The sequence below is a fragment of the Pogoniulus pusillus genome, chromosome 14 (genome assembly GCF_015220805.1).
Source record: "Pogoniulus pusillus isolate bPogPus1 chromosome 14, bPogPus1.pri, whole genome shotgun sequence".
Lineage (NCBI taxonomy): Eukaryota > Metazoa > Chordata > Aves > Piciformes > Lybiidae > Pogoniulus > Pogoniulus pusillus.
This window is the reverse complement of record NC_087277.1, coordinates 12,015,812-12,040,491: the sequence shown is the minus strand read 5'-3', so window position 1 is coordinate 12,040,491 and position 24,680 is coordinate 12,015,812. Positions and strand designations below refer to the sequence as shown.

At 37.7% G+C, this 24,680-nt stretch overlaps 1 protein-coding gene across 1 annotated transcript in view; it reads left to right on the top strand.

Moving 5' to 3' along the window:
* CYRIB (CYFIP related Rac1 interactor B) overlaps positions 1-24,680 on the top strand; it is a 66,536-nt gene that overhangs the window by 26,018 nt on the left and 15,838 nt on the right. The window contains 3 exon segments of the mRNA XM_064154282.1: positions 3,212-3,290; positions 13,983-14,019; positions 22,913-22,995. Of these exon segments, the coding sequence (XP_064010352.1) occupies positions 3,212-3,290; positions 13,983-14,019; positions 22,913-22,995 (199 nt within the window).

Here is a 24,680-nt window from a genome sequence, read left to right as displayed (position 1 = left end):
GCATCTCCCGCCACACGAGGTGTTAATAACCTCAACAGTGTCCTTGGAAGTGAGTGGCTGACTGGAGCAAGAGAGAACTAGAGTACAGGTTACTGGATCACCAGTCTAGGGTTTGTGCAGAGTTGCAGGAAATGCTTTGACCTCCATTTCCCTCTGCATGTCAGTCCTGAGTTGCCCCTTTACCTGCTAGCTGACTCCAAGATGGGTTTACTGGACTGTGAGTGGCAGAGGCCAAAACATTATTTATGGCAAGTCCCTACCTAAAAATTGCTGTATCTGGCAACAAGTAGTTGGTTTCCCACGGTGTTTCAGGAAACTGGCTTGCATGATGTAAGCTGAATCTCTCAAGCCTTTTACAGCATTGAGACATTGGAACAGATTGTCCAGAGAAGCTATGGAGGCCCCTTCCCTGATAGTGTTTAGATCCAGGTTGAACAGGGCTTTGAACAACCTGGTCTAGTGGAAGGTGTCCCTGCCCATGCTAGGGAGGTTGAAACTAGATGATCTTTAAGGTCTGTCCCAACTCAAAACGTTCTGTGATTCTCTTGACTTGCATATTTCTCAAGTGTTCTTCCTTGTAGCCCACATGAGCACAGAACTTGCAGGCTTGGGAAGCAGTAGCTGAGATTCTACCTGTTGAAACATGTATGCAGGAGGAAAATGAACCCTCTGTGATTCACAGAAGGCTCTTTGCATCTTTATGGTTAATCTTTTTCTTGAGCATGAATTTTGTATGGGGAACAAGATTTAATTAGGTGCTGTACTTCAGAGTTTAATTCCACCTTCCCCTTAAGTGACAAAACTAATGAAGTAAGGCATGGTTGCTTACATGAATGTGAAGTGTCCCTAAATTACCAGGAACAAGTAGGTTTATTGTCTGCTTCCTTCTTTTGAACTCCTCCTACAAAGCTATACCAAGTGTGCGGAGGGCAAGCAAGGATATCTTCTGAGAACGAGCTTACTCTTGTTGTTCACTTGCTATTCCCATTAGCCTTTCAAAGAGTGTATGTTTACTTGACAAAGGTTTATTAAGTAAGTTATTTTTCAAAAAGATACTGACAGAAAACTAAAATGGCAGCTTTCCTGCCTCTTTGAGGTACAGTGCTACTCAGCTGTTCCTGGACAGCATGCCTCTCCAGTTCCTCCTGCCTCACCAGAATTTATTCTTTGTCCAGCACTAGCAGATGACATAGTTTCTCTGCATCCACAGCATGTGAATGTTTCCATGACCCCTTCAGTCCACTGTGCCTACTGCTTTCCTTCCAGATTAACTTTTCATACCCAGAATTCCTACACAGCTGTAGCTGCTGGCGCTTGTTTCCATTTCTCACCTCAAGGCTAGTTCTTCAGGAATGAGTTTTCAGCAGGAACTACAGAATGGAAGAAGTGCTGTGCAGCCAGGAGAGAGGGCAGTGCAAATCAGCATGGGACTGAATGGCCAGAAAGTCTCCAGCAGATTTAGATTTTTGCTTTTGGTAAAAGTCTTGCATGCAACTTCAGGTAAATGTGAGTTTGGCAAAGTGTTGATAATTGCATTGGTGCAATGGAAGTGCTAGATAACTTTTCTATTTAATGAAATGATTGATCATGCTTGAAAAAGAAAAATCTGTTCTCTAGTACTGAATAGGAAGCTTTTCATATGGTAGTGTGGCAGGGTAGATGGAAGTATTTTTGTTGAGTGTGCTGAAGGAAACGGCACATGCTGCAGTTGCATAAATGGTCACTCAGCCAGACAAACTTTCAGCTCCTGTCATCAGGCTGCAGACAATGACTGCCTCTCTGTGCAGTGTAACTCATAGTAACTCAAAGTCCTTACCTTTTTCACTTCCAGTTGTACTGTGCAAGGTAGAATGTTTTTTCTTTTGTGGAGAGGAAGGGAATAGGTTCTATCACGTGAAGACCATTTTCCCTGTGACTAAAATAATTTCCTAACATTGAGACTGCTTAGCTCTTCCCCTTCCCTCCACCCTCCTTACCTGGGACAAATTACTAATACTGTGACTTTTGTGATCATAAATTTCACTGCAAAACAACATAATTTTTTGTTAAATGCCTGTTAATTTGGATTATTTGATGTAAGAGGAGCTGGTGATAACTGATTAAATAGAAATTAACACTGAATATTTCATGCCTCTTCAGCCTCTTGAGGATCTGCAATGACATGACAGAGATTTGATGTTTCTAAAAGAAATTTGTGTTAAAATTAGATGCATTGTAGAATGTGCTTGACTTTTACTGCACAAGCAGAATGAGAATTATAGTACAAAATATGAAGATCGTTCTATAAAAGAAAACTTAATATGTGTGGAATATTGACAGGGTGGATTATGGTACCTGGAACAATACCCCAAGTAGAAGCAGCTGTTATTTTACTGGAGAGTGGTTAAGTGGTGATTCTCCAGTGTTTGAGTGAGCCAGAATCCCTGAAACAGAAGCAGCCTACAAAACCCAAAAGGGAAGAGCCTTATGAACCTTGATCCAACAGAAAGGTGCCAGTTTTGGCCAGTTCATCACCAATTACTGTGCCAAAAAGATAGACTGTGTGCTATATAAACTTACTCCAAATGAACTTAAACACTCTTTGAATGCCTGCAGTAGACCTCAGTGCCACACTTCTGTGGGAAATGCTATATTATCTGACCATAGAAATACTTATTTTCTAAACCACAAACTTAATTTTGCAGCAGGAAATCTTAGGTAATGCTAGAGTAAGCTCAGAAGGGTAGAAACTACCACTGGCCAAATTTTTATAACTAATGAAAATGGCAGCAATAAAGCATTTTTCCTTACGCACAATATATATGACACTGTAAATAAAACTTGAACTGAGACCTACTTTTTTTCTGCTGCAACTATGTCTAACTTGGCTCCATAATGCAGAGATGTAATGCTCTAATTTTTTTTTGTGTGTGTGCTGTAGCAATGTGTAACTCAGTAATGCTGAGATGCAGTGCTCTATTTCTGGTGCTTGTGATCATGGATACCTTGACTGCCTTACTGACTCACAGAAGAGTTTGTAAGGATGCCTCTCCATTTCCATAAAATTGCAAGTGTTTTTGAAATTAGCATGGCTTATTTGCATCCTTATTCTTAAGAGTTATGTAGGCTCCTTGGCACTGTGGGATTAAATGTAATTTACCTCTGTCATTGGCTTATGTAATTTAAATGCTGTGTATTGTTTATGTTTAATGGGATTCTTCTGTTTGTTCAGGTTTTGAAGACAAGCTGCTGCATCAGTAACCTGAGGAAGGGAGTTCTGCGTAAAGACCACAGGAAAATACTACCAACTGGTAAATATTTCCTTGGGTGTTTTTTTTTTTTGCTTGTAGAGTGTTTCTTTCTTTGTCATAATGTTTTAGGCCAAGGAATACTAAGTATTTGGATCTATTGAAAGCAAGAAGTAGTTAATGATTTTTTTTAAAATTAACTTTATCTTACCAGATGAAAGCTTCAGTAGTGATGGATAACATGTGGGTATTTAAATTGGAATACAAAGAAAGTTAGGTCCTAGTCTCACAGTAGGAGACAAAAGGCCAGTCAGTCTTTCTGTAGTAGGATGTTACACACTGTCTATTTGCCTTTTCCATTGAGACTAATACAATGTGTCTGTACCTCTTACTATATGAAGAGTGTTTGAAGTGTGATAGTGCAAACACTGAAACTTCAGATCTGCTGCTTCAGAGCCTGGAGAGAGGAGAAGAAAAAAAAGAAAGAAACTTGAACAAAACCCAGTCTAGAAATTTAACATGGTCAAGCATGCTAATTTGAATGTCTGCATGCTTGTTATTTTTCTGTGATTTTTTTCCCTAGGCACAATTCACAGACACATAAAGTCATCTGTAAACTGTAGGTTCAGAATGTCAAAAGGATAATCAGTGAAGTGCTATGGCTGCTTAGTAGCAGTTAACCAGCATGGAAGTTGTTAAGCAAAGCAATCACAAAGAAACGTAAGAATGTAGGACATCTGAATATGTCTTGACATAGCAAAATCGTGTTTGTGTTGACAGTAGGCACCAGATTTACAGCTCACTTCTCCAATACTTAGTGTTGTAAATGAACTAGCAGTCTTTGGTATGGGGGAAGACATCCACAGTTAACTCTGGATTCAGTTTTCCTCTATCTTTATATCTTACTATATACTCTTTATAAAGCTTGAAGCCTATCCTTCTGTTGACTGCTACCATTTGAGTGCATGTCTAAATAAACTTGTCTTAGAGCCAGTGGAGTCGTGCAGCTTGGTCTGAGAAGGAATGTGGAAAGAACTGTCTTAGCCAGTAAGGAGACATTAAGCTTTTATAGACCAAATACTTACAGAAGCTTAATCTTCACCTGCCAGTGAATTTGCTAGATTTTAAAAGCAATTGAGGGTAAGTTTATGAATTTATACTGTGTAGGTGTTGGTAATAACCAGCATTCATGCCAGCATTATAATACGTTGTTACTCTTCCAACCCTAGATTAATGGTAGGAGAGTTTTGAAGGCTTATAGTGGTCTATAATGTGCATCTGTGAGAAATTACATAGCCAAATGTCGTTTTCACTATTTAGTGAAGGATTTTAATATGAAGATGAGTTGTATAGTACAGTTATTTTTTTGAGTGATAATTCAGGGTGCTTTGCTGCCTGACTGTAAAATAGCCCCTGAAATATGTATGAGACCCTTCCTAGACACCCCGTTTGAAAATGAGTGTGTCTCAATTTACAGAAAAAAGAACCCATGGTGTCACAATTTCCAAAGCAGTGTATTACCAACACCAATTTTTAACCACATTTTAATTATATGATAGTAATTTTTAGATTAATCCTTTGGGTTATTCTGATCATATATGATGTGAATAAATAATGGCAGTCTGCCACTAAATTTGAGTGCATAGTTTGCCAGTTAAGCCAACTACACCTTGGTGTGGTGCAGATTAGCTCAAATGGCCAGGTGGTGTTTGTTTTGTTTATGATGGTTTAACTGTCCATTATCACAGTCACTGGAGAACATAAACATTTTAGTGTTTGTCCTGTTTTTCCTTGTGTTAGCTTTTATTTTTCATTATGTTAACTTATATGGGATTAGCTGTCCAAGTCATCAGTCATTCAAAAAAGGTTTTGATAATTATCACCTGCTTTGGCCTATAATCTCTGATAATTATTCATCCTTATTTTGTAGCTTTATCTCTCACATGCAGCTTAAATGTGTCTGCATGTGTGAAGATATAATCTTTTCATGCAACTTAAAATTGTTCCACTGTAATGGTGGTGGGGAGACATTTTAAGCAAACTGATTAACATGTTGTGAAGTTCCTGTTCCAACACTGATATTGTGGTGGATTAACAAGTTTTATGTTTTGGATTAATTTTAATAAATATGAAAACACCTTCAGTATTGTTTGCAAAATGGAAGCAAATGCATACTTGTCCTTTTGTTCTTAAGGACTCCTTGTTGTGACTTGTGTAGCTCCTATGAGAGTATTATTCCTTTGACTGACACATCTTTAAATGTTCTGCTGCCTTGCAGGGAGAATATTTACATTCTCTTTAGTAACAATTCCAGTCTTTTAGTGCATATATATATACATACACTAAACTTAAGAGCAGCAAAGTTTTTCTAGTTGTCCTCATACCCATGTGCCTACAGAGGGTTAGAAAAGATGGACCTAATTCAGAAGAGGTGCTCTTGGGTAAGGCCATATTGCACATTACGGACTTCTATATCGCTTTGACTGGCTCTGAAGAGTTTATATGGTCCAATGTGCTACAAGAGATAAAGCTCAATGATCTATATTCTGCTCACTGCTAAACATTTCCTCTGTTAAACAAGGAAATAGATGTCAAAAATATGTAGCTTTCAGTGTGTATTTTCAGAAGGATTTTTTTCATTTGGAGAAACCTGTATAATGGTGAAGTTAAAAATACTTCTGGGCAGCTTGAAAAGATTTTACCAGAGAGCCTACCAGTTACCAAAAGTAGAGTAATGTAGGAACTATCAAGAGTAAAAGAATTATTTATTACAATGAGACTACATACTGTAAATACATGAAGAAAAATAAACATCTTTCTGACAACTGAAACCACTTATGCTTCTCACTTGTGCCACAGGTTAAAAACAATCTCCTTCAGTAGTGTCGCTCTAAATGCATTGCTGTAGGTTTGTCTGTAAATTCTACTTCCAGTTCCACAGAGCATCTTGAGTTGATTTGTCATCCTTAAGAGAGTGAGTCTGGTGAAATCATTCCTAGTATATGGAGATTAAATTCTCTGTGTGGTTTTGACATTCACTATAAAATATCATGGTAGAAATTCTGATCATATTACTGATGTTCTATCAGCATGCGTTTAGTTTGTATTAATGTTGGTATTTAAGGAAAGCAGGAAGAGCTGACAGGTTTTTAGGCCAAACTGAGCTGTTTCCTATATATTTGCTGTTTTTTATTTTGGGAACTGTTTGCTGGTTGAAAGAGATGCAGGAACTAAAAGATTTTGTGCAACCTTGTGTTTTTGGAAGTCTAAGAGTACATGTTGTCAATGAACATAAATCATCTACCTGTATTAATGTGTGTAATGGGGTATCTTTTCTCCCACAATGGACATAGAACTGATAAAACCTTGAATGAAGATAGTAGTAATCTGTGAACAATCAGTGACAGATTTTTTTTTTTTACTGTAATTGTGCAGAATTCAGTATAGATCTTGTCCTAAATATCCTCCTTTTACTTGAAGTAGTTCTACTGTAGCAGTTAGTAGTAAGTTTAAAGAGAAATGAGTTTAGAATCTGGTTTAATGCTCATTGAGTAAACCATTCTGTTTGAGAATACAGCCCTGCAGATTCTGTTTATGAAGGTAAAGCTGCTGTTTTTCTCCACCTGTAAATAATTGCTAAGGACAGCATGAACTGTTTAATTCTGTTTGTCCAATGAGCTTTCAAATCGAAGACATTAATTTAAGGGTTGTTTTGACTTCTTGAAAAGACACTTTTAAACAGACCAGCAAAATATGTAAACGTTTCTCATCAGAAAGATATTTGACCTGAAAAGCTGTGCTTGTTGAGATAGGCCACAGGGCTTTTGTATTTTATTTTATGTGGTCTGTTCTGTTAGGTTTATGTCAGATGTTGCTTATTTCACTTCCTGAGTTAGAAGGGCATTTAAATGCTTGCTAAAGGACACGTCTGCATTTTCTAGAGGCTGCTTATGTTGGGTATTTAGGTTTTGTCTTTCCATTGGTTTTGTGTGGTGGGTATTTTTGTGTTCTATGAGGTTTTTTTAAGCTCTTTAGAGACTTGAACTATTAACGTGCAGTCTTTCAGATCTCATTAGTATTGAGCTTACTGCTTGACCACACCTGCAGTTTTATTTTTTTGGAATCATGGAATTTCAGGTTGTAAGGGACTCTTCAGGATCATCTGGTCCCAATTCCCTGCTTCTCACAGGGCTAACCTAAAACTGTATCATGTGACTAAGAGCATTGTCTAGATCCTCCTTGAACTTTAAAGGCTTGGTGCTGTGACCACTTCCTTGGGATGCCTGTTTCAATGACCAGACACCCTCTCAGTGAAGAACTGTTTCCTGAGGCCCTATCTGAACTTCCCCTCATAGGACTTGCCTACTTTTAGCTTGCTATGGAATTAATTTTGGAAATTACTGAGCAGAAATAGTGTGCAGCTGTTGAGATTTAGTGTCATTAAATTACAAGACCTTGTTGTGTTTTCTGAATGTTGTTTTTTTTTTCCTGGCTGTTGGATATACACAGTAGTGACTAGGAGCTGGGCTTAGACATTCCCGTGTTAGCATGTCCTCTGTTACCCTGTATTTTGTAACTTTTGTGTGTTTTTCCACCTTAAATTCTACTCAGTCAGCATTTGATGCAGAGGTTATAACAGTATAGTGATATTCTTCGTTTCTGGACAGCTAGTGATTGATAAAATTGTCTTGATTGTTCTTACTGGCATCTAAATGCCTACCTTTTTCTTTGTATTAGAGTAATCTCATTCTTCTATTACTGGAAAGTTAGTGTTTATCTGCTCTGAAAAGCTTCTTTCTTTTCACCTCTCCTCTTTTTTATAATTTTAGCTGAAAGAGTTACTACAGGTCTTTCTACGTAGGTGTGTAGGTGGAGTGCAAGGTGCTCCTGGGCAAAATGGATGCTTTTTAGATATTCTTAGCATTATTTGACAGCCTGGCTGGAGCAGAAGTCCCCTGTCCTCAGCAGAAATACTGCTTGTCCCAAGGTTCTGTTATGGAGTTCCTCTTGCACTATGTGTCCTCCCAGTTTGTGTGTGACTTGTGTCTATGAAGGAGATGCTCATCCTGACAGTTGCTTAGTGGGGCAGTCCTGGGGACCTTGGGAGGAAGAAGTTAAATTGAAATGCTTGGGTATACCCCCATAAGTGGCTCAGCCCTCAAGTCTGTGAGAAGCATGTGGCAAAACTGTGAAATCTGTTGTTGAAATATATCAATTTTCCTACAGCGGCAGAGATGCTATCTGTGATACTTCAGTAGCTGTAGCATGGTTGTCTTGGGTTTGTATTAATCTTCGTTTTGCCTACTGGAACATTAACTGTGGTTTCAGCTCTCAGTTTTTGATACTGTTGCAGAATTGTAGTTAGAGCTCACTAAAAACAGTAAAAAGATGGTCTAGATGGCAAGCTGCTTTCTTCTGTAGTTGTTTTCTTTTAATGATCTAAGTTCTTCTGTTTCTATGACCTGCTGAGCAAAGTGACTTACCATGAGCATGGAAATATGGGTTATAAGAAAGAAGGGCTACTGTTTAAGTGCTGCTGAATAGTGCAGTGGGGGTTGGAGTTGCTCAGAGCTGATTGTACACTACTAATAATGTTGTATGGGAAAGTCCTTTTAACATGTTCTTGTCTTACTGTTTTTACTCTGTAAGTGGGTAACTATTTCTGCAAACTTCCTGGGACAGGGTATGGTTTTGTTTCTACTGTGCTGATACTGAGTTGAATGTTAAAATCTACCATATTCCTAAGAAATTACATAATGTGTATAACTTAGATAAAAAGTAGTTGTTGAATAACTTGGTTGGTATTTAAGAGCACTTCACAAGTGGATGTTAACAGCGTAACATGAAAGGAAGTATCAACTGCAGAAAAAATAGCAATGCTAAGTAGTCATAGGGAAGTTAGGCATGCCATAGATAGCAAATAGCAATGCAGTGTTATAAAGGTATCCCTATATCTCTTCCTAGCTTCAGAATATTAGGTAGTTCTTTAAAACTTTTGCACAATCACTTCAGGATTTAGATTTATGAAGGTTCAAAAGAAATATGGGAGATAATAAACTACCAGAAATGACAAGTTTGGTTGATGAATAATTGATTATTAGACACAGGACTTGCTCCAGTGGTGTTTGGTTTTTGTTTGTTTGTTTGTGTTTTTTTTGCAAGCTCAATTATCTGTAGTTTTCCCCTCTTCTAACAAATAAAGTGTATGTATATAATCCTTTTTGTTAATCCATAGTACATATCTAGACTTCCTTGAGTTATTTCTTCAAAGCAAACATATAGCTGTTTGCTACATCCTCTTGAAGCTGAATCTTCAGATGGAGCTTTAGAGAAACTGAAACAATGCTCTGTGAACTTGCCTTGGAGTATACCAAGTACTTGCTAGTTAATAGTTATGTTCCTACCTTAGTACATGGACCTGAGAGTGTCATTATATGCTTGGATGAGCAGTAGAAAGAGCTGTATACAAGTATAGCTGTGTAAAACATGAGTTATATTGGCATAAATGCATTTTAGTCTATGAATAAAGGACAGGCAGCATTCTGTCTTAGCACTTTTGATGAGTGCCCAACACAAGCTGAGAATCTCCAAGAAAGTCTGCATGTCAGATCATTGTTTCTGTCATTAACTGTAAACCTAAAACATGGGTTTGAGCATAGCAAGTTAGATACTATGAGATGGAAAGGGTTAATATAATACACAGACTTCTACTGTACAGCTCAGCTTCAGAAGGATAAGCAAAGATTGAGAAAAAATCTGAGTAGAGGCTTTCTACAGCCAGAAGTAAAATGCAGCTTTACAGCAGGCATGGACTTAATCTAATGTTCAGTTGCCATACAGAAGATTCTTCTTTTAGTCGTGGGTGTTAACATTGCAGTTCACATCCAGTTAGCATTGAACCTTAGGTTAATATTCAGATCCTCTGAAACTTTCTTTGAAACTTGATCTTAACTATGATTTATTTGTTACACCTTAGCATCTATTATTGTTAGTAAAGTAAAAATCAATTTTTATTGCTGTGTGTTTCTTAGTGTCTTTTTTTAGTGCCCACAAGATGTGGGATGTATTTTACTTGAGATTCTATTTTGGGCTGAGCTTGGGGATTATGTTTAATGTTTGCTTCTACAAGTAACTACTTTTTAGAGTGATTTCTGCAGACTTTGTTTCAAGTCTGTAACTGAAGCAAGAGAGTAGAGTGTCTAAAAATTGCCAGAGCAATGCAGTCTGGAAGTAGGTTCTCTTTTGTTTCCCAATATCCAAAAGACAGTGAGGCTTCATGGATTGAGAACATTTGTGCCATAGTCTGCCTCTGGCTCACAAAGAGTTCAACTTGGTGATGCTCACCAAGGAAAATCCCGGTGCAAGCTTGAGCTTCAAACAAGTGATTTAAACACTGACACTGTGAGAGCGTCAAAATAGATTGTGTTTTGAAGACACCTGCTAATGGCTGAGTGCCTGATACCTCACATGGAGTATATGAGTCCTGTGCAAACTTTTTTCAGTAAATGTGTAAAGCTTTATGAAGTAATGCTCTGAAGTTCCTTGGTGACTTGAAGTGCCAGCTCAATACAAAAACTGATTTAGATTCTCTTTGCAAAGCTGTTGTCAATTCTTCCTTGCTGCTCAATGTTTTCAGTGCTTACTGGACAGGGCAACCTGAGTGTTGGAAAGCCGGCAGAGTTACCATTCTTGTAGTAAATCTTGACTGACAGATGCTGACAAGTTTGTGCTTGGATGCAAAGGCTTCCTAATTAGCTCCATTGGGGTTGGGCAGAAGATATTTGTTTCATGCTGAAAGTTAATGGTTAGCTTTTGTCTTCTGAAATCTGTTTTCATGTACTGCTGAGTTAAGCAGTATCAGTTCCATATGAAATGGATGCCCAAAACACAGAGCTTACTCAGTGGTTAGCCAGTCACTCTTTTTCCAGGTTCTGTTATTTACAGTGATGCCAGATTTTCTTAGTGCATCTTTTATGTTTGAGTATTATTTGACTTGTATCAACTGCAGGATTTTCCTCTGACAAACTGAATGGTACTTGGTTCTGCTTTCTTCTGAAAATAAATAGTTAGAGTTTAGGTGATTCACTGTCCCTCTCTAATGGCTGTAGATGTTTTCCCACATATGCTGTTGTGACAGTTCTTCAAATTCCTACTGTAGTTGGCCTGAGATGTTAGCATATGCTTCGGTCATTTTCTGCTGTGGTGATGTTTGGCTGCAAGTCGAGAGAGGGTGTGTGTAACAGTTCTTAGGATGGGATTTATTAATCTTTCTGCTGTTAAAATGGTATAATAAAAAAAAAAAAAAAACAAAAAAAAAACCAAAAAACGGAAGACACCAAGAAGCCTAAACCAAACACGCAAGCTTGAGTACATTGAATAAAACCTAATTTTTCCTGCCCAGAGTTACTTCTCTCTGTAATGTATCATTAAATATTTGTCTGCCTCAGAATCACAAGCAATTGGAAAAGAGCTTGGTTCTGTATTATTCAGTTTTCTCTACCTATTAAATCATATAAATTATATATAAATCATATAGTATGCATGTCTTGTGCCTGTTGGTATTCTTTATATGTTACTCTGCAGATCCAAACCTTGAGAGTCAGTCAGAAGAAAGCTCGGTACCAAAGTAATGCACTGACCTGATATGTGATTGTTCATTTAGTTAGGCTTGTGTCTGAATTAAGTTGCATCTGGAAGTGCAAAAGTTGTGCAGAGTTCATCACAGTCTATTTCACATCTGGCAATTTTTAATGGATGTTCTCTGATTATTCTCCACTCACTGCTAGAGATCTACAAGTCAATTTCTATTCAGGCAGTGCTTTATTTTATTGCATGATGCTAACCTCTAAATTTAAAATACTCTGTGATGTGAAGCCATACTGTGCTAAAATCAAATAACTATCAGCCTGCCAGTATAAACCAGGCTGATAGCATCCAATGTGCTCAGTCTGATCTGTTTTCCATGAAGGCACTCTCATTGGTACAGAAAAGAATCCAGTTAATGGATTCCTGCGGTAGCATCTCTTTGTCTGTTGCTGATGGTAGTCCAATTGACCCATAATTCTCAGCTTCCCTGGTTGCTTCCCTTTTACCTAATGGCTCTACTAGGCCTCTTCCCTTCCTTAGCCCAAAGATCCTGAAAGACTGTGTAAATAATTAACTTTCACTCATTTGTTGAAGCCTTTCAGGACAATCTACCTGCTCATCAGCACACTTTTCTTGCAGTGTTAAGTGCTTGTGATTATAAGCACGGTGTTCTGTCCAGTCAGATGTAAAATGTTGTTTTTTTTCTGTAATAATTTTATCAGTTGGAAATTCAGACAATGCAGTTGGAAAACATCTTTTAGAAATCCCTGTTATTGTGGCTGTAGTGGTTTTTTTTACCTGTAACCTTCATATTAGTTTCTATAGCCTGGTCATTCTAATGAATTTTAACTTCTCCTTTTGGCTTTTGTAGCTCAGTGAATTCAGTTGGGATTCTCACTCAAAATCATCTTGATGACCCCCTCTTTCCCTTCCCCTCCCCCCCCCAGGAAAAAAATATTTTTAGGTAGAATTTTTTTTAGCATTCTTAAAGATCAAATAGGACAAAATATTTTGCTTCACTTTTTTTCCCAAGAAATTAGCATTTTGAAATGGTATTTGGCCTGGCTTGGCTTTCAGTATCTTTATTCACAGTATCATTTATGTTCTCCCCTGACCTGCAGGGCACCAGTGTTTTCTTGTCAGTGTTTGATTTCTGTTGCTTTGTCTCAGAGCATGAATTGAGCAGTCTGCAGTCTTGAGAAGGAAAAAAAACAACACATGCTTATTTAAAATACATGTAGTGTGCACTACAAGTTGTGGCACTTTGCAAATGTAGTGATGCCTTTTGTTGTCTTGAAGGACTAGCTGTTGCTTATTATTGAGGAGGTATAGAGAAGCTGAAGTCAGCTGGCAAAGTAAAAAGTGGATGTTACTTAAACAGTAGTCAAGGAGGGGAGTGTCTCTGAGAGATTCATATGTTTGAAAGAATGGAGAAATAAATGTCTATAGTTACAAATGTCTGACAGTTGTCTTTTTGCTTATGTTCAGGTCTGTGGGCTGTGAAGGGTCATTCACCTGTGGTGCTGTTGACCTTCAGAGCCTTCCAAAGCTAATGTTAAACTTAATCCTTATGAAGCTTTATGAGATACGGTAGTACTCTGTATTTTCTTCCAGCTATTAACAAAATTATTTCACTACCCTTAAGATCATGGTTAGTAATGTGTATGGCAGACTTAAACTGCCCAGGAATGCTGGTTTTCTTTGCTGAGCAAGTGGTTTTCAGTGGTGACTTTGTAGGTCATCATGACATTTCCAAGAGCTAATATATGTTGTTGAATTAAGAATCTCATGTCATTCTCCTTTTCAAGCAAAGTGAAATACAAGTAAAGCAAGTTGCCACTGGTGTCTAACTGCAACTTTGACTCTTTAGTAATTAAATTTGTTATGGGATTTTATTCTTAATGAATTATCTAACACCAGCACACCCTTTTCCCTTAGAAAAAAACCATTGTTGTCAAATAATTGTTTCCTATTTATTTATACACCTAGAATGCAGAACTCTGGTTTACCATCTATTTTAGTATTTTTCAAAACTCAGTGGCATGTATATCCAGAACTGTTCATGAAGTTGATCCAGAAAAGCAGTACATCATCTGGAACAGGATTTAATTTAAGAATTCTAATATAAAACAATGACTTTTCATAATCTTTTTTTTTCTTTTAAAACAGACTGGAGGCTGGGAACAGAGTGCAGCACTGGCTGTAGGTAAGAATTGAAAGTTAATCCACTTGAAAACTATTGTGACATAGCAGCAGCAAGGATCACAATATGTTAAAGGAAAGAAGATGAGACTGTGCTGAGTATTAGAATTCTTCTCTTCAGAATCTCCTTTTCCCCTATTTGCTTCCACAACTCTTGAAATTTGTAGCATTCACTAGGCTGAGCTATAACCTAACCTACGTCTCCCTGGTTGAAGATGCCAAATTAAGTTTCAAGTGTTTGCTTTTTCGCTTGCACGGTACCTCACCACAAAGCCTGGTAATGACTTCAAAAACTGTTCCCTGTAGCAATGTAAAGAAATTCCATTTTTGCTGTACACAGACCATAGTAGTTTGGCCATATTTATCCTGAAAGATTGTTCTTAAATTTATTGGGAGATCATGGATAAGTGTATTGGCAAAGCTGCAATTAGAACTAGTGCAAACTTTCCTTTACAGCACAGTGTGCGTTTGCAAGGGATGCATTTTTAAGAGCTGCTAAGATGAGTCAGGCTATGGACCCTTTTAGCCAAGTGTAGTCTCCAGAACTTGCCATCTTACTGCCCTCTGCCCATGTGTACTTGGTTTTCCTCATCCTTTCACGCCCTCCACTTAACTCCTTTCCTAGAACAGTGCTGCTTCTACTCTGGAAGGTGAGAGTTACCCAGAAAAACTAGCAAAACTCAGAGGACATTGCTGGGAATGGTACTGCCTGCAGAAGGAGGAAGGCTGTCCAACAAACAGCCACACACATGGCAAGAAACTTGTTTTTTCTTTGAAGAAACCATGAATCAACAATATTTTGGAGATTGAAAGGAAAATGTTCATAAACCAAGATGATATTGCCCACTTCAACTGTAAAGTTGAGATGTCTGACTGCTTTCACCTTCTCTAGCTGTACTGAGACAAAGTAGCTGCCAAATCTGGGACTGGCAGAAGCCCCACGCAAGTAATACTTTCAGTGACACTAAGGAGCTGGAGATTATTGAAAAATCTGGTTAAGCTTCAATGAGTGGGTCAAAACTAACTAGATGTAGCTTTCTGAAGAAGGTATTTTCACATCAAATATTTTTTTCTGAGCCAGATCTGATTATTAAGTAGATTTAGTATTCCTTTGATAGCTTCTTGTTTCTGCCTTTGGTGTATTGTTGTGGGTTTTTTTTGTTCTGTTTTGTTTTTTACGCTTGCTTTCTAACAGGAACTATCCAAACTATTAAGATAGTTGATACTATACCTCTTGAGGAAATCATGATGGCTGTAGAACCTTGATCTGCAAAAAATCTCTTGAAACTGTAGAAGCAACTAACTATGTAGAGACCAGTTTTATCCTTCTGGCCTGCTTAGTACCTCTCTGTTTTGTTACTGTTCTGAAAACAGATGGGTTGAGAAGGAGTATTATTCTGCTAGTCATCTTCTGTTGTGCCATCAGTAACTTGATGAATTTCATTATCTGACTGTATTCTACAAACATACTTTATCAGACTAGTGTCTCAGATAAGGAATACTCCACAAAATAACACATTTTTCTGAAGTATGGTAATCTGCCCTTTCAACTACATGATTTGGAAGACCATAGGATTTCCTTTCCTCATTGGTCCTTCAGAGCTGGTGTGTCAATGAACTGAATTTACAGATGTACAGTTAATGTCAGGTTGATGTACTTGGGGTTGCGATTAGTGCTGTGACATGAAAAAAAATTTCCCTTGAGATAGAGCATGTCCATGAATATTTATATCCATCAACTTGTCGACTAGATGATTTGTCATAATGCTCATAGTGTAGGATTTGCAAGGCAAGGCACTGAAGGGAGCCAAACTAAAGAAAACATGTCATCTGAGCGTTGTAAAGAGCAATGCAGATGACTGTACTCCTTGCTCTAGTACGTTAGATGGCAGCATTACTAAGGCTGTCAGAGCCTCAGTGTAGCTTTACCCATCTTGGTACTGAAATGGGTATGGAACTGTGATTCTTAGAAATCCAACTATTTACAAATAAAGCTAGGCTTGAACTTATTTTTTTTCACAAGTGAAATACCATCTAAATGATGGCAGATGAACTGAACTGGACTCTGTAGTGAAATTTAAGATTGACAATTTCTAGGTTTGTTTTTTGTTTTAGCTGTTAGATAAAATTTGCAAGTTTGTGGGGGAGGATTTGGTTGCTTTTTATTTCTCTACACTGAGATGAAAAGCTGTCAAGAAGAGGGCTTAACCATGCACATACAAAGTACTATTATTGGATTTGGTTTTTTGGAGACTAGATCTTGACAGTGGTTAAATCACAGGCTGACATCCTTGAAATATGAAACTTTTTTAGTAATGTGGTAATGTAACAGTATTGCTTACATACCAGGTTCTTTGTAAAAGAATTAAAGCATTTTATAAATCTACTACCTCACTCGTTAAATGCCTTTTTCTCATGTTTATGTATCTGATAAAAACAGAAAGTGCTCAGCTGACTGATGAAAGACGGACTGTAACATCAGCCACTGTTTCCTGAATAACAAGACGACATCAGGACTAAAATCAGTGTTTGAGCTGGAAGGAGTTTGCTAGCTCTCTAAAGCTGTAAGGCTCTAAGGTAGTGGGAACACACTTGTTACAAGCTTCCTTTGGAAGATCAAGCTGTAGAGTAGTGACCTCTGTTGGAGGAGTTACAACACTGCAGAAGGCTAAGTTTTCAAACTTTGAGGGAGAAATCAAAGTGTAAATTGCATTTGAATGATAATGTCCTCAAAAAAAAAAAAAAAAAAAAAGACGTTTTGGGGTTTTGTTGTGGGTTTTTTTCGTGTTTATGGGAGTCTGTGTTTGATTTTTGTGGTTTTTTGTTTGTTTTTTTCTGGGAAAGGAATTGAGTTTCATTTTTGTTTGGTTAGGGTTTTTTTCCACTGATGGTTTCAAGATAGTTGAATTTAAAAGACCATTGTGCAGACTTAAGGTAGAAAGCATGTTGAGCTTGTCATTTTGAAAGAGGAAAGTTATCTCATTATTTTCTAGCCGTGGAGTCACTGTTGGAAGAACTTGCAGTGATGTTGAAGGTTTAATCAAAGCAGATTCTTAGAGCATAGTCTCTCCCTTTCTGAATACAAGTTCTGTTTTAAAAATAGGAGTAATCTTTCCAGACAAATTGGGTTTTATTCCAGACTTGTGTGGGCATGCTTAGTTATTTTATTGTAGCTCATGTCAAATAAGTTATTCAGTGTCAGCTGTGCCTCTAAAATATTCCTGAATTAACAAGGCTTTAAGACTGCCTCTTCTAAAGGAACTGTGGATTCTTTGGTGCCTTTCCCTTGATTTTCTCTAAGTGGAAAAATGGACTGAATAAACACTGACCTGGCCCTGCTTTACAACTCTGGTTTTGAGGAATGTGAGCCTTTTTTCACTAGACTGTTTTCCCTGGCAGGCTTCCATTTCCCTGATATGAGAAGTTTTGAATTCAGTTTTGTTCAGAAAGGAGACTTTATTGATGATGTGTGATCTCAAACTTCACTTTCAACTATAACAGTTTATTGTATCAAAGCCACTTTAGCCAAAAGAACTGACATCAGAGGCAGCTTTCAATAGCTTTTAAATAGCCCAAATGCTTGCTTTTCTGTACAAAAGAAAATCTATTTGGCTGTATAAATTATTTTCCCACTTTTCAGATAAGATACCAATAATTGAAGTCCCAGGAATCCAGTTATGTTTTGTTGTGGGTTTTTTATTATGCTTTTCAGGAGCGGAGGGTGCTTGCTTGTCTTTTATTTTTGGGATGGTTGATTTGCAATTGGTGATTTGTGGAAGAATAACCACTAGGTGTCAGGAGAAGAAAGCAGCACACATTTTGCATAGATGTAGATTGTGAAGTCTCTGAAAGCGTCTATAAGACCTGATGAACCGTGCTGGAGCAACAGCTCCCACAGTGAATGAAATTGTGTGTTTTATGCACAGCTCATTTGACATGTCCTATGTGTGTTTCATTCAACAGTTAGGTGTCAGCATCAGAACCGGGACCTTTAATATTAAAGATGTTGCTGTAGCTGTGATGAGCCTTAAAAATGAGACCAGCTTATACAAAATGGATTTTTTTTAAGTAGATAGTACCAATCTTACTAAAGATGGTAGTTACCATGTGTACCGAACATACTAAAGATGATGATTTCCATGTGTTTGGTGTATTTTGCAGTTTTTTAGTCATAAATACAACTCTTTTTTTGGTGCTACTACCTCCATACCTGTTTCTTGGAGGACAATGTATTTTATTTTTGTAGAGGTTTCCGTAACGACAGATCTTTGTTACTTTAAGCACCAGGTGTGTCAGTAGCAAAAATTGTGTCACCAGGGCACCCATGCTTCTCCTGCATTATTCAGAGAAATAGATGTGTGTTAGACTAGGAAAAGCACATTTGAATCCAAGGAAAATACTGCTATTTTCTGAAGAGAGTGATTCCCATAATGTTACTTACAGGCATGTTTCCATGTCTGCAGCACTCCAGTTTTTGAGCTTGAGAGCAAATTCAGTCTCACTGCTTGTGAGAGAAAATGACGCTAGATCCAATAGGCTGCTTGCTCTGTGATGTCTGCTGTTACTAAAGGCTGTCTTGGGTTTGTGACTGGATACTATAGGCAGAAAACGTTCAGCAAGCCTTGAAACAGTTGCCAGGCTGGCAGGATTATTGTTTTGGGAAAACAGTGCAGGGAGGAGTTCAGCAGTGGTTTTGTTTATATGATAATGCTGTTACAACACTGTAGTGTTATGCTGTAAGTGATTTTCACTTCCTATTTTACCAAAATCTGAATCAGAGGTCTGTGCCACACATGCGACCAATTGAAAGCATAAACCTCAGTGCCTGGTAGAAAATATTTGCTTTATCATTAGATATGCTTTCCATATAAAATTGTCCTTTACTTCCTCCTCCAGACTGCAGAGCATGGCTATGAAGTTTTCACGGCGTACAGTTTAAATACTCAGCGCCTCCCTGTTCGGCCTTAAGCTTCATTAAAAGTAGTCTTGGGAATAGTGTATACTTTTCCAAAAGGTGAGCATATGCTTTTTTGAAGCAGGCATTCTTCAGTGGTCACAAATGTTTACATGTATGTATTTAATTGGTTTTTAAAAACCTATTTAAAAGCATGCTGTTCTTGCAATAGAACGAAACCAAATTAAAAATGTCCCTTATGAATGCCTTTGTAGTGTTTTACCTTTAACAAGAGAAAGTTTTCCAGCAGCTCACCAATTGCCATCAAAATCTTTGTTAATTTATAGTTTTTCTTCCAGGTGCGAGAGGGGAAATTTCTTTAGTGTTCGACTGAATTTAGTTACGTCATTTATTTCTAATTAAATTCCCTTGGGCTTAGCTTACAGGGGGAAAAAAAATGAAACATGTCAGGGATGTTTTCAGCATGAAGGGCATGCGTGCAAGACTTGTTTTGAAAATATGCCTTTGCTTTCCGCTTGTCTGATCATGACACTACACGCAGCATCATACAACCCCATAAGGCTGTAATGGGCCAAGTTATTGTAATCAAATGTGGCATTCCGTATGTCTTCCTTTGCAAGTAGGTCAAGTTTAAACCATGCTCTTGGCTCGTGCTCTGATTTCCCATAACCTGCCCCACGTGGCTCAAGTAGTGTGCTGAAATACGGAGTATGCCAGGAGGAATTCTGGGCAGCTTCACAGGGACAGTCAGTTTGGACAAAAAGCTAGTGGATTTGGGGTTTTTTTCTGCTCTCACTTTATGATGTTGGATTCATAGCAAGAGAAAACTTCAGTGGTCCAAAGTGTGCTCTTATTTTTGCTATCAGTTTTCATAATGAGTTACCTGTAGACACTGCTCTGTAAAATCTTAAAATCAGTAAGATCCCATGAAGAAAAAACCCCACATTTATAGATTTTGAAGTATTCTGCATGAGAATACCAAATAAAATTGGACTGAGGCTGACAGTCTGAAACTGTGGAAGAACAAATAGGTAGTGACCTAAACTTAGAGCAAATCTGCATTAACAAATGTCGGAAATCTTTGAAGAACCGTTAGAATTTATCTTGAGACAAGTATCAGAATACTGCTTTTATCCAGCTTCTGGAAGATTTGCCCTCAGTCCATAAAAACAATATACAGTGAGCAGTTTGCTGCCAGGAAAACGAATGTGATTGTGTATCTTGCATGCAGAACTGTGACGTGACTGAATCTTATAAAGAAATTTTTTCAGTATGCTGAATACACAAGGGAAGAGGTCTGTTACACACTTCATCGTGAGCAAGTGTTCGTGAAGCTTTGTATTTCATGCAAATGGAATGCATTCCTGGATCACATGTTGTCATCTTGTTGCTGTCATAGTTGAGTTAATCCGTTCTCATCATCAATTTCTCTCCTTTTAGGTCAGTTGCATCTTCTGCTTGAATTTGTTTCACATCTACAGATCTCTTGTAGTGCCAAACCTTTTACTATACTTCCCTGTTTGTTAAACTTGCTCCCAGTAAAGAAAAGTTACATTCTTATTGGCAAACTTCTGAAGGGGTGAAGGTCTGAATGAAGGTATTTGTATTACAGAACTGAGGCCCTGACCTCTTTTGCTCGTTTTAGGAAATGTGGTGAAGGTTCAGTTAAATGGCTTCTGCTGCAGCTATATGCTCTTCTGTAAACTTACCTTCAAAATATTTCAGCCCTCGAAGTGTGCCCCTACCCTGACCTTCAGAAGTAATCTTACCCAATATTTAAACCACATGCATGATCCTGTCAACTTAAGAGACTGGTTAATATCAAAACAAAGAAAAAAAACTACATAGAGGCATTTACTTGAGGTATTGAAAATGTTTTGGTGAAGGAGGAGGTGGTGCTGCTGAAGAGCTGAAGCACGGCAGTAATGCTGAGTATAGAGTTCTCTTTAGACAGCTAACAGCGTTCACTGCTTTATATTTGCTATCTACTTATTAACATTGGAATTGAAGTATGTAATACAGTGATCTGAGCTTGAGGGCTGTTTTTTAAATACAAAGCTACAGACTCAGTCGCCATTAGGCAGCTTGTACTTCTGGCTTTTTGTTGCCCCTGTTGAAAATACTTGTTTAAGAATGCCTCTGTATTTCAGCTTTTTCCCAATTATGAATGTCCTTGTTGTTGCAGACTGGACTAAGTGGTTTATTCATTCCTGTCTTACAGAGCATGCTTGCAAGATACAGAAAAGCAATTTATCTACTATTTGATGTTGCTTGTTTACACAGCATTGGTGCACATGTGACATTTACAGATTCACAGAGCAATGGAATAGAAAGTTCTGGAAAAGCTGCCTCTTTGAAAAACACATTTTGATGAATTAGTTTTTAAGATAAATGACTAGACTGGGCACCCTAATTTTAAGCTTACTTAAATAATGGGTATTTCTCACAGACCCTGATCTGATTTTCCAGAGAATTTAAGTTCAAGTGCTTAGGAAGCAGACTTGCATTTTCTTGAGTTTTGAGGGGAAGTTTGAATGTGGAAGAAAGCAAACCTACACCTACTGGTGAAGGTCTGTGTGCAGAATCCACTGTGATAAGCTGGATCATAGTTGCTCTTCTAAAAATTTAGACTTCTGTTTGGCTGTTCTCTAGAAGTTATTGGAGCAAAGACTGATTCATTTTCAGCCATCTGGGATTAATTCCCTTTTCCTTCTCTAGCTGTTGTTGATTTGTGTGAGGTATTGCTGAATCTTAGAGATCCTGAAAAATAAATCCTGTACTGTACTTAGTTTGCTTTTCCCTCACACACTAGTAGCATTTTTCTTAAGGAACTCAAATCTATCAATACAGGTTCCAAAACTTTTTCCAGACAATTTGATTTCACATTGCTTCAGTTTTCTTGCCTTTTAATAAAACAGTTATTTGTACTGTCATGTTACCTACTTCCAGGTAAACATCAGTCTTGAGTAAAAATAAAAATCAGAAAAAAGAACAACCACAAAACATGCACTGATAGGTTGGTATAGTTACACTGATGTGATGTTTGATTTTTTTTTTGGTGTTTTTTTTTTGTCTTATACTTGAATCCAAATGACAGACTGATGGCTTATTCTTCAATAATTTGTAATTAGATTTTTGGATAGTCACTTGTGCTTGTCTTTCAAAGGCACTTCAGAGAACTGGTGTTTTACAGGGTAGCAGTCCTTAAGGGTATTTTCAGCCTCTGTAAAACATGGGGAGGGTCCTTGAAAAGGCTGCCTTGTTATAAGATGCAGTTTTCATGTTTCTACTGAAGGTATTGATTTCTGGAACTTATGGTAACATTTGAAACTGTTTTGGTAACTTAACTGACCTTAAGTAATTCAATGACTGTTTAATTTTTCTTCCACTTTTTTGTTTCTTTTAGCTGGGATGTGACATCAGGCGTAAGAAGAACTGTTGAAAATTGGTTCTCTCATTTTTGGAAAAAGTCTGACTTGTGTTTAATCACTTTACATAATGTAGTGGGGAAAAACTGTTCATTGGCCACAGATGACTACTACTGAAAGGCTTTCCAAAATTTGTTTTGGATTACAGAGAGATAGTAAAAAAATTAAATGAGAAAAAAAATCTGTTGTAAGATGAGACCAGTTCAATTTGAGGTTGCTTTTGCCCTAAGCAGTAATAGCTTTGGCTGTAAGTTGATGCAGTCATAAAAAGTAGCATACTCTTCTAAATGAATTCAAGATGAAAGAGAGACAGTAATTCAGACCTGTACTTCCATCAAAGCTGTAACTCTTAATTTTTTTTTCAACAACACTCATCCTTGAGAAGAAGAGGAATTGAAATGTGCTGTACAGTGCAAATTTCCTACTTCCCACCAGAAGCTGATGAATCCAGTGTGTGAAACCCAACAGGAGCCCTGCTTGAGTGAGCTCCAGGCGTGTTCTTAAAATAGGAAATGCTTATTGGAACTAAATTATTTTGCCATTTTTATTTTTAGGTTTGCTGGCATGGGTAATCTCATTAAGGTGCTAACCAGGGACATAGACCACAATGCAGCACATTTTTTCTTGGATTTTGAAAGTAAGTCTCTCAGCCCTTCACAGCTGGTGCATTTAATATGGTAACAGTAGGGTTGCTTATACCTGCTGCAGTGAAGGCTAGGGGACTCATTTGCAAATATGCAATTTGAAAAAAAGTTGCATGTGTTTTTTTTCCATTCTTCTTCCTTTTTTAAGTGTTTTTTTTCCCTCTCCAGTAATAGCCATGCCACCATCACGCTACTGTGTATATTTTCTTTCCTCGCGCTTAGTCATTTTTGGGTCTCTGTGGTCAGTGATGTCCATCCATCTGCCTGCAAATCAAATAATCATCAAATGAAAAATTCTGTCAGTATGCCATAGTAATCTGTGCTGAGCAGTTGTTCACTGTAATCTTATCTTACACAAGAGCAAATGCTAAGTAATTCTTGATTATGGTTTGGTCATTCATGCTGTAGTTAACATGCATTTTTTTACATTCAGAAGTCCAATGGGACATTGAGCTTTACAGGTATTTTAAGCACTTTGTGTAAAAGATCTGTGATGTACCTTTGTTTGCATTTCCTGCACACCAAAATGAATCTGTATCTTTATGCATTTTTCTATAATGGCTCTCTGACAAAATTATAAAGGCTGGCAAAATTGAAGCTCTTTCCTTCTGTTGTCCCATCAGGTAAAAATCTGTAGCATGGCTACCACGATAATGCTGGCAAATACAGTGTTTAGTCCTCAGTGTGGTACTTCTGCTCAGGACACTGGTGCTAGGGTGTACCGGTACAGAATTGGTCACTGACAAGGCCTTTGGTTGGAGTTCTGCCCTTAAGATGTTGGTGATGTAGTCACTTCTTACAGGAAAGCTGCATTGCATCTCTGGGATCACCAGCTGCACAACCTCAAGGTGGGGGTCTCCCTCCACCCATCAGGGCGGCAGCTTGAAGGACAGGTTCATGCCTGATGGAACTCTGATCTTCTTTCCCCCACCACTTCAATCAACTATATTTGGGCTGTTCTGTCTTATAAAAAGAAAATTTTCTTTTCTCTTATTCTTGTCTTGGCAGGTACCTTAACATGGGGAACCTTCTAAAAGTTTTGACATGCACAGACCTTGAGCAGGGGCCAAATTTTTTCCTTGATTTTGAAAGTGAGAAGATTATTTTATATATCTATTACTCTTTGCCTGCAGTAGACTGCATTTGTCATGTATTAAATGTATGTTCTCACTTTGCCATCCTTCTAACAGCTTTGTGTGCCTGAGCTATGGATAATTGTTCAGCAAAGTTCTGTAGAAAGCAATAATCTGTTTTAAAATAGCCTCCATTTCTAAAATATGAAAGCTTTCTTTCAGGGAAGGTTTTTCAAATTCTGTTTTACAGTTGAAATCTGCTGTGGTTCTTGTTTAAAAAGGAAAAAAAAAAAAAAAAAAAAACAAAAAAACCCAAACCAAACTTCTGGTTTCTTTTTATTAAAACTTTAAAAGCAATAGAATTATTTGAAGATTTACTGAAAGCACAATGAGACACATGTATCTTTAAGGAAGGGCTGAATATGAAACCTAATTATCCTTCCTTCACTTCCAGTGTTCCACAGAATAATGCCACATATACAGATAAGCTCACAACAGCTATTCATAGCTCTCCAGCATCATTATGTTAAAGGTGTATATGTGAACCTTCTTTGATTTGGCATTGAAATTTGACAGTTAACCTCATCCTCCCTTAAAAGCAGGCT